Below are 8,980 nucleotides of genomic sequence, written 5' to 3' on the forward strand. Positions count from 1 at the left end.
GCACGGGGCTGTAAATAATGTAACAGATCCTGATGCTAACATAAACCCGTGCACTACAATCACTGCCCCTTGTTCCACAATAGCTGCTCCTGCTCAGGCCCTGCCAGGACTCACTGAGCTCTGACTGGAAGCGGGGCAGTGACCTTGCACTGATTTCATATTAACCGAGTAAGAAGGTGCTCAGCAGCGCCTTAATTAGAGCATCGTCTTCATTACTCATTAGCAGACCCAGGAAGGTAATTACAATAGGCCCAGCATTGCCACAAGACCTCCACTGCTTCGCACTGCGGTTGCAAGGCACATGTTTTAGCCTTGTGCTCTCTAGGATAAATGGGAGGAAGCCCCAGCACTGCTGCACCGTAGGATCATAGAATGGCCTGGGTTGAAAAGGACCACAGTGATCACCCAGTTCCAACCCCCTGCTGTGTGCAGGGTCACCAACCAGCAGACCAGGCTGCACAGAGCCACATCCAGCCTGGCTTTGCCCCGGCAGCACTGTGTGTGCATCACTCTGTGCATCACTCTGTGCATCACTCTGTGCACCCCTGCTGCTCTTCAGCAGACATCTAGGAAAGGGATGGATGCTGAACTTCGTTCCAATGCAGGGTGAAGGATTTCAGCTGAGGCTCCACACGCTGCAATGCACTGAAACAGAGCTTAAAAGCCCCCCGTCCTGACACCAGCGTAAGAAAAAAGTGTACATTGCAATTATTATCTGGTTGCAGATTAGCAGCCGTGCTGGTGAAATCCTTTATTGCAGACAGCCCCACGTCGGGATTTTATTCCCCCTCAGACTTCTCCCAAGCCGGGCCCTGAGCTGATGATTCATGTATTAATATGTGGTTATTAGATGACTCTTCTACCTCCACGGCTGCTATCTGTCTTTGGCAATGGAGGAAGGAAATGAATTCTTAAAAGCTCAGGAACAAATGGTACACACACGGAGATCAATCCTGCTCCCACTGACGTCAATGGAAAAATTTCCATCGGCCTCAATTGGAGCAGAATTAGCCACATATATCAGAGCTTCGTGTCATTTACAACCCCACAAACATCCAGAGAGCCGAAGGGGGAAAGTTGTGTCTGATAAAAATAGCTTGTGGGAATTAAGTGACAGTCCATGATGTTTCAGTTCCATGGGGACAGAGGGGTGCTGGGCTGGCCATTGGACACACGGCAATGCTGGCCATGGTGATGCTGATGGCACATCTGTGGGTCCAGTGTCCCCTCTGCATGTGGTGGTGGCGTGGCTGGATGGGATCTACTGCTGGAGCCCCTGCATGTAGGTAGGGAGCCCCATAGCACCATGCCCAGGACATGTGGGGCTGAGCTGAGGGGACACACACAGCAGTCACCCCTCCATGCTGCCCAGCCAGCACAAAGTGATGTTGCATCAATGGAACGGGGAGGAAGGAGGAAGAAAAGCCCCGGGTATCCTTTTCTCATGGCAGCACTTAGGCACAGGAGCTGCTGAGAGCCCAGCCCCTGTGCAGCTGTGTGACACCCTGGCCCACAACGTCTCCATCCAACCCCACCAGGAAATGAAACTGAGCACCCACAAATGACCACTGGCCCTGGTTCCACTAATTAGAAGGCACCAGCTAACGAGATGCCATCCGAGCCAAAGATTAGGAGCTGCATAATAATTACATCAGTGAAATCAACAACAATTTAACAGCAAAGGTTAATTGCGTTTGTACAAAAACCTGATAGACAAAACGATGCTCAAACAGTTGGGCAGACTAATTGAAAGCTAATGTTGCTCCTAAATTGAATTTCAAATGTATTTCACATCCATAGCTCATTTTGCTAATTTCATTCCCCGTATCCTGTAATTTGTTGGCAGTGATTGATTACTTAAGTGAATAATATCTATGTACAAGGGCTGCTTGGTGATGGAATGCCGTGGCTGCTGAGAAACCCAGTTCCCTGCTCCAAGGCAGAGCCCAATGGACATCCCCCCATTGCCTGCAATGGAGCCGGCGCCTCGGCGTCTCCGGAGCATCCGCTGCTGCGAGATGAAGGCAATGACATCTCAATAAAAGAATTGAATCTGGGGAATGATGCATTTCTTTGCATCCAACCAACAATTAGTGGTTGCTACGCTACGGCTGGAGCGTAATCGTTGTAATGAAGGCAGCCAAGGGAAGGCATTAATCAGAGCGATGCGATTAGCCCACCTCCAGCCCTACCCGGAGCCTCCTGTTGCTTTTCTGGTACAGATTCTGGGCTCTGGATTTGGGGAACATCCCAAACTATGGGCTCAGCATCACTTGCAAGCATCGGTTTTGGGGTGTGCGTGGCCAGCAGTGTGGAACCCCGCATCCCTCGGCCAGCAGGGCCACGCACACCCCAAAGGATAAAGGATGCTGTCAGCTCCAGCTCCTGCCCATCAAATCCACTCCTAGGCACAGCTGCCAAAGAAGCAGCAGGGCTGGGTTCCTGGGGGCAGCGAGCAGAGTCTCCCCCCTCCCCTCCCTCCCCGGTTACCCAGCTCCTCGCAGCCCGGACCCGGAGGATGTCCGTTCCCGTTACCGGGGCTGCAGTGCCCTCATGTGGCACCGCTCCTCCACCCGCCGCCCCGACAGCAGCACCTCCGGCCGTCCCCAAATGCTCTGAAAAACCACTTCTTACCTCCCAAAAACCCTATAAGGATGCTCCGGGACACCCACCTCCTCTGTCCCATCTCCAAATGCTCCATATCCCACAAAACCCTACAGAGACATGCAGAGGGCTGCAGGACCCCATCCCTTCCCCCCACCCCACCCCATCTCCCCACCCTGACGCCGTACTGCAGTGCCGTGGCACACAGAGGTGGCACAGGAGATGCCACACATCGCAGCAGTGCCACCAGCCCCGAGCTCAGCCCCTTCCCAGCAGGTTGGGTCACCCTGCAGCGAGGATGGTGACAGTCTTTAGAAGTTCTCCTTGAAGAAGCGGAAGCTGAAGCGCTCGCAGTGCGCTCTGACCACTTTGGCCAATGCTGGTGAGCCACAAAAGAACACGTTCACCTTGCCCTTCCTCTCCTCCGCCACCCTGCCCAGCACCTGCATGGTAAGGGGAAGGTGCTGGGTCTGTGCTGCTGCTGCTGGTGCCCAACACGGCCCTGCTCCTCACCTGGCTCCAGTCAGGGTGGCCGGGCTGTGTGCGGGTGCGCAGCCCGGTGATGGAGTCCTTCTGCTCCTTGGCAGCCAGCAGGTCCAGGGCCAGCTGCAGCCCCACTGCCTTCACATCACTCCTGCCCAGCGCTGATGTCATGTACAGGTGCAGCTCCAGGAAGCGCCCTGGGAAAGGCATGGGGATCTGGCTGTGCCTCAGGATGGATTTGGGATGCCCTGGGCTGATTTGGGGTTTGGGATGCTCCACATCCCGCTCACCTCCCGGCTCCTGCTCTTCCTGCTGCAGCTCCAGAGCAGCCAGCAGTTCAAGGAACCACTCAAAGTGCTGCTGGTCCCGGTTGATCCAGATGAAATCAACCTGCGAGGATGCAGCCTCTGTGTCAAGGCAGGCTGGCAGCATGTGGGACACATCCAGCTGCCATGGGATGGGATGGGAGCCTGCATCTCCTGTGGGATGAGATCCTACATCCCCCCCCCCCTGCAAACCCCATGGTCTGCTCCCACCTTTCTGAGTGCCATGTCCTCATCCCGCAGGGTCTCACAGCCAGGACAGCTCTGCTTCCTCTGGCGGTACCTGCATGGGTGGATGCAGCCCTTGTCTGTACCCCTTGCACCCTGAGCAGCCACACAGACCCCAAACCTCCTTTCTCCACCAGCCCCGCAGTGAAAGCCCTGCCTGAAATCCCCTGGTTGAAGGTTAACCCCAAAGGCAACACAGTGTAGGGTCCTGTGACCGCTTGCCCCACGTTTAGCAATAAGGAACAGCAGCCCTGAGCAGGTGGCACAGCCCCAACCTGTACATGATGCTCTGCAGGATGGAGGCGAAGGGTGTGATGCCGATGCCAGCACCGATGAGCACAGCATGCTCTGAGGTGAAGATCCGGCGTGTTGGGGTCCCATAAGGGCCATCAATGTAGCACTAGGAAAGATAAAGGACGAGCACCCAGAAACAGGGCAACAAACCCAACACCAAAGCTCAGCCCTGGGCTGGTTCTCCAGCATGTGAGACAGAGCCCCCTCCCAGCTCCCATCCTGCTGCGCCCACCCTGAGCTCACCTTGATGCTGCACAGCTGCTGGCCCTCACCCAGCCCTGCAGAAACCTGCAGATGAGGAGCATCCATCAGCAGCAGCGGGTGGCCACCTCCTCCCTGATCCCACAGCCCAGCTCCCTGCTGTGCCCATCAGATCCTGGAGCTGAGCCCAGTGGGATCCATGGCTGATGGACTCCAACCTCAATCCCAAAGCCATTGGGGTAGCAAGCACCACACAACAGTGAGGATGGTTTCCCTTCCCCCCGGGGATATCTGAGTGGTTTGGAGGCTGTGCTGGCACCAACCGCCTGCAGGGACGTGTCCCAGTCCCTGTCCCCATCCTCGGTCCCTTGGGTGGTGGTCGGTGCCCCGCTGTGTCGGTACGATGTCAGTTCAATGGCTGCATCCCCAGTGCTGGGCACAGAACCCCCTGATGTGCCTGAATTAGTGCAGGGAGTGACCTGTAAGGGAAGGGAAAATGGGGGAGAGATGAGAAAAGGGGGGAAAAGGGGGAAAGGGAAGAAAGGGAGAAAAAGGGGGAAAATGAGATGGGAAAGAGAGCAAAGGAGGAAAAGGGAAGGGAAGGGGAAAGAAAAGGTGGGGAAAAGGACCATCTGTCACCAATTTTTCTTTCTTTCTTGGAAAAGCCCAGCCTGTGCTGTGTGCTGCTGGAGCGCTGTGACCACAGGCACTGCCCTCACCCTGCTGTGTGGGCAGCACACTGCAGGGTTTAACCTTTGCTCTTGCAGGAAGCAGAGCCCTGCATCACCAACCTGCACCCGCTGCCACCAGCTCTTCCTCTCCAGGTTCCCGTGGAGCTGCAGGGGTTCTGGCTGCCTAAAGAACTCATACAGCCGTGTGGTCCACTGCCCCAGAGAGCGGATGTGCAGCCAGATGGTGTCTGTAGGATGGGGACATCACAGTGGCACAAGGGCTGGAGCACAGCACGGCCCAGGCACCGGCACCCCTGCACCACAGCATGGGGGGGGGATGGTGGCGAGATGCTTGTGGGATGCAGGACATCCTGGTGATGCCAAAGAGGAGCCCCGGTTTGGGGTGCCCCACACACACACCTTGCTGCTCAGGAGCGCTGCTGATGCTGAACGGGTGCCATTCATAGGCAGCAATGGCCGGGATGTTCAGGTAGATGTAGTCCCCAGGCTCATAGTGGAAGGAGCGCGGCCGCTGGATCACCAGGTGGGTGACCTGGGGCAGGAGGAGCAGAAAGCATCCAGGCTGTCGTTTACCAAAGAAATGGAGGTCTCACCTGCTGCTGCAAACATCCACCAAGGTGTTGCCGATCCCTGAATGCTGCCAAGTGACCTCAAAACGCATCTCTGTACAAACAGTTGAATCTGAAGACTTTACCCAACCTTACTGAAGCCAAAGGAAGGAGCAGTGCTGTGATGCAGGGGAGGGGATGTAAAGCCCTGTGCCCCTCGTGCAGGGCTGGAGGAGCACGACTCCAACCCACAGGGCCCTTCATGCACACCACAGTTTGGGACGTGCACCTGGGAGGGCAGCAGGTGGACCTCCACGATGCGCAGCCCCATGGCACGAGACACAGCTGTGCCCACCACCTTCTCCAGCACAAAGAGGCCCCCGGGAACCAAAAACCACTTCCAGAAGTTGGGAGCATGGAAGAAGAGCAGAGCCCAGACAAAGATATAGGAGAGGTGGCTCCAGTAGAAGAGCTGCGGACAGGGGACAAGGGTCAGTAGGGGTGGGTGGTGCAGGGCTCAGTGTGCCCCGTGCCATAGGATGGGGCACTTTTCTGGTGTCCATGTGCATTTATGTACCTCGAAGTGCCCACCACGGCGGACACAGGGGCTGGAGAAGGCGACCATGGCAAACAGCAGCACCTGCAGGGCCAGCCCGGTCTGTGGGGCTGTGCCGCCGAGCCCCCCACCATCAGGACGCGCCATCAGCAGGAACTCGGAGAGGGCACCGTGCCCATTGCACGCCAACCTGCCTGCAGGCAGAGCAACGGTGAGCGGGGCTGAGCGGCTGCGTGTGAAGGTACAGCCCGGGTCTGCTCAGATATATTGAAAATGAAACTTTTGTCCTTGTGCACGATGCCACGCGAGGGCCGTAGGAAACCCCAGACACCCGAACTCCTGCTGTGGGGAAGGGGGGGAAGGAGTGGGAAAGGTCTGCAGGCCCCGCTGCGGTGCTGCGCGCCTGGGAGAGCCACTAGGGGGGGGTAGCGGGAAGCGCACGCAGCGAGCATCCCCAGCCCCAATCCCAGCCCCAACCCCAACCCCAACCCCAACCCCAATCCCAGCCCCAACCCCAATCCCAGCCCCAACCCCAATCCCAGCCCCAACCCCAATCCCAGCCCCAACCCCAATCCCAGCCCCAACCCCAATCCCAGCCCCAACCCCAATCCCAGCCCCAACCCCAATCCCACACCCTGCCCGCTCACCGAAGTTGGCCACGTGCGCTCCGGTGTGCAGCACGGCCAGCGCCAGCACCGCGCTCCCCACCAGCTGGTGTAGGGCCACGCAGTGCTCCAGCGGCAGCGCTCTGCCCGTGGGGGTGGCACGCAGCCGGGTCAGGCACCGCCGCAGCATCGGGACCTGCGGGGCAGGAGCGGTTCGGGGGCTGTAGGGACGCCCAGCAGCAACACCCCGCCGTCTCGTCCCCCCTCCCCACACTCACGGCGATGAAGACGCAGTTGAAGTTGAGGCACTGCCCGCAGCCCCTGGCTACTGCCACCCACCCGCTGCGGCCAACGTGCTGCAAGGCAGCCAGGATGAAAAGCAGCAGGTTGAAGCTGATGTAGCCCCCCAGGAAGGCGAGCTGGCCGCGGTGGTTGTGCCAGTACCACGAAGTCAGGCAGTGAGGCCGCTGGCTCTGCCGTGTCGGTGCTGGGGGCTTCAACCAGCTGGCAGCACTGCCAAGGCAACGCATAGATCCTGCATCCAACCCTGCACCCACCCAGGCACTGACCCTCCATGCAGCCCTGCTGGAGAGCAGCCCTGAGCTGCTCCTGGTGTGAGCCTGAGAGCCTCCACAGAGCACAAAACCCAACAGCACAGCAGGAGGGAAGAGACTCTCATATAGGGAAGAATACCCCACAGTTCGGCCGTCCCTACCTGATGGTCAGGCTCTCCATCAGCCCCGGGAAGGCCTCCAGCTGCTGCTGCAGCTCCTGGAAGGTGATGGAGCCATTTCCATCCTTGTCGGCCGCCTCGAGCAGCACCCTGGCCATGTCGTGCAGGCGCTGTGGTGGCAGTGAGATCTTGCTCTCACGTAGGCAGGCCTGCAGCACCAGGAGCAGCTCGGCCACATCAATGGAGCCACTGCCTGTCGGGAGAGCAGCACCACCTCACAGCCCGGCCTCAAACTCCTCCAGCGCGGTGCCATCCCCTCCTGCCTGAAGGGAAAGCTGTGCCCACCCCCAGCAGTGCCATGGCTTCTCCACCAGCATATTGGCTTTGGGAATTGGAGACAATTCTGGTCTAAAAATCATTCCCATTCCGATGCTGCCACGGGGCTTCTCCCCATGACCAAGGGCAGCAGGGAACACAATGCACGGCTGCCTCTCCACAACCAAAGCTCACAAGACTGGTGCGTTTGCTGCCTTACAGGTGGATGCTACTCCCATCCCAACAGGACAAAAGCACGTTATTCAGAGCTGGGTGCACTGAGCCACCCCCTCTCACCATCGACATCGTAGACCTGGAAGAGGAAGCGCAGCTTGTCAGCAGCAGTGCCGTGCAGCAGCAGTCTCAGGGCGCTGTGCAGCTCCCCCAGGCTGATGGTACCGCTGCCATCCACGTCAAACAGCGCGAAGAAACGCTCAGCAAAGAAGGTCTGTGGAGGAGGGATGTGCTGGGGCGGCTGTGGGATGCAAAGTGAGCTCCCACTGCCAGCAATACTCAGCCCCACAGCTGCCACTGCTGCTTGCTGCAGAGCTTTTGGGTTTCTCTGCCCCCCTCTCATGCTTATATCCCTTTAGATACAGTCACTGCACCACAGAATTGTTGGGCTGGAAAGTGACCCAAGTGCAGATCAGTGCAGGGTCCGGCACTCACCTCCTGTACCTGGAGGGCCGCCTTGAACTCCTCCAGGCTGATCTCCTCATCCTGCCCTGCGATGCTCTGGAACCGCTCCGTCACCCAGCGCAGCCACGCTGCATCCTCAGCTGTGCTCATGGTGCCAGGAGCCTGCGGGGTGAGCAGTGGGATGGGGAGAGCTGGGAGCACTGGGGTCCTTGGGGGCTCCCAGCCATCCTGTTGAGCCTCAGAGCACAGCGGATGGCACCTGGCACTGCCAAGCACTGCAATCCGCCCACCTGTACTGGCTGAGCTGCTTTGCTGTCGACACAGCTGCAGAGCTACAACCCACAGAGGCCCAAACCCACACCGCTCACCTCCGGTCAGATGTTGGCTGCAGTTCTCATGCCCAGCACTCCTCAGCAGCCACTGCTCAGCACAGCGCTCTCCCCGAGGAGCTGCAGACCCTTCACACCCTTTTAAAGGTTTATGTTAATTCGGTCCTGCTGAAGCTTTTCATGTCAAATTAAAACAAAAATGGATTTCAACAGAACCATTAAGGAGCATCTGGCTGTGACATTCCCTTAATTACCTCCTATTTTAGAACTGCTCTGACACCGCCTTATGGATCCCCATCAAAATACTCTGAGAAATAAAAGGGCACGTTTGGCTCACTGAAGGCAGGGATCCAATTGTTGGCACAAGGCACTGCAGACCATTGGTTCTGTATCCAAAATGCATTCACAGTTCCGTGCTTTCCTGTTCTGCAGCCTTGGTGACCCAGTGCAGGAACATGGATTGCTAACTTGCATTGGGAGGAAGGAGAGA

General features: G+C 57.8%; 1 protein-coding gene across 3 annotated transcripts; it reads right to left on the bottom strand.

Annotated features, from left to right (window-relative positions):
* Positions 1-747: 747 nt before the first annotated feature.
* NOX5 (NADPH oxidase 5) lies at positions 748-8,894 on the bottom strand. 3 transcript variants are annotated; one of them, XM_072345577.1, is made up of 17 exons: positions 8,530-8,894; positions 8,192-8,323; positions 7,820-7,970; positions 7,250-7,460; positions 6,813-7,047; positions 6,577-6,730; positions 5,951-6,123; positions 5,663-5,845; positions 5,225-5,357; positions 4,925-5,052; positions 4,457-4,612; positions 4,176-4,220; positions 3,914-4,038; positions 3,624-3,693; positions 3,378-3,477; positions 3,118-3,284; positions 748-1,276 (listed from the first exon to the last, which is right to left on the bottom strand). In XM_072345577.1, the coding sequence occupies exons 2-17, from the start codon at positions 8,309-8,311 to the stop codon at positions 1,262-1,264; spliced, it is 2,166 nt and encodes a 721-aa protein (XP_072201678.1). In that variant the 5' UTR covers positions 8,312-8,323; positions 8,530-8,894; the 3' UTR covers positions 748-1,261. The 3 variants fall into 3 exon arrangements, with proteins under 3 accessions (XP_072201678.1, XP_072201676.1, XP_072201677.1); XM_072345575.1 differs by lacking the exon at positions 748-1,276 and adding an exon at positions 2,791-3,036; XM_072345576.1 differs by lacking the exon at positions 748-1,276 and adding an exon at positions 2,791-3,047.
* Positions 8,895-8,980: the final 86 nt, after the last annotated feature.

This window comes from Excalfactoria chinensis, chromosome 10, assembly GCF_039878825.1.
Source record: "Excalfactoria chinensis isolate bCotChi1 chromosome 10, bCotChi1.hap2, whole genome shotgun sequence".
Lineage (NCBI taxonomy): Eukaryota > Metazoa > Chordata > Aves > Galliformes > Phasianidae > Excalfactoria > Excalfactoria chinensis.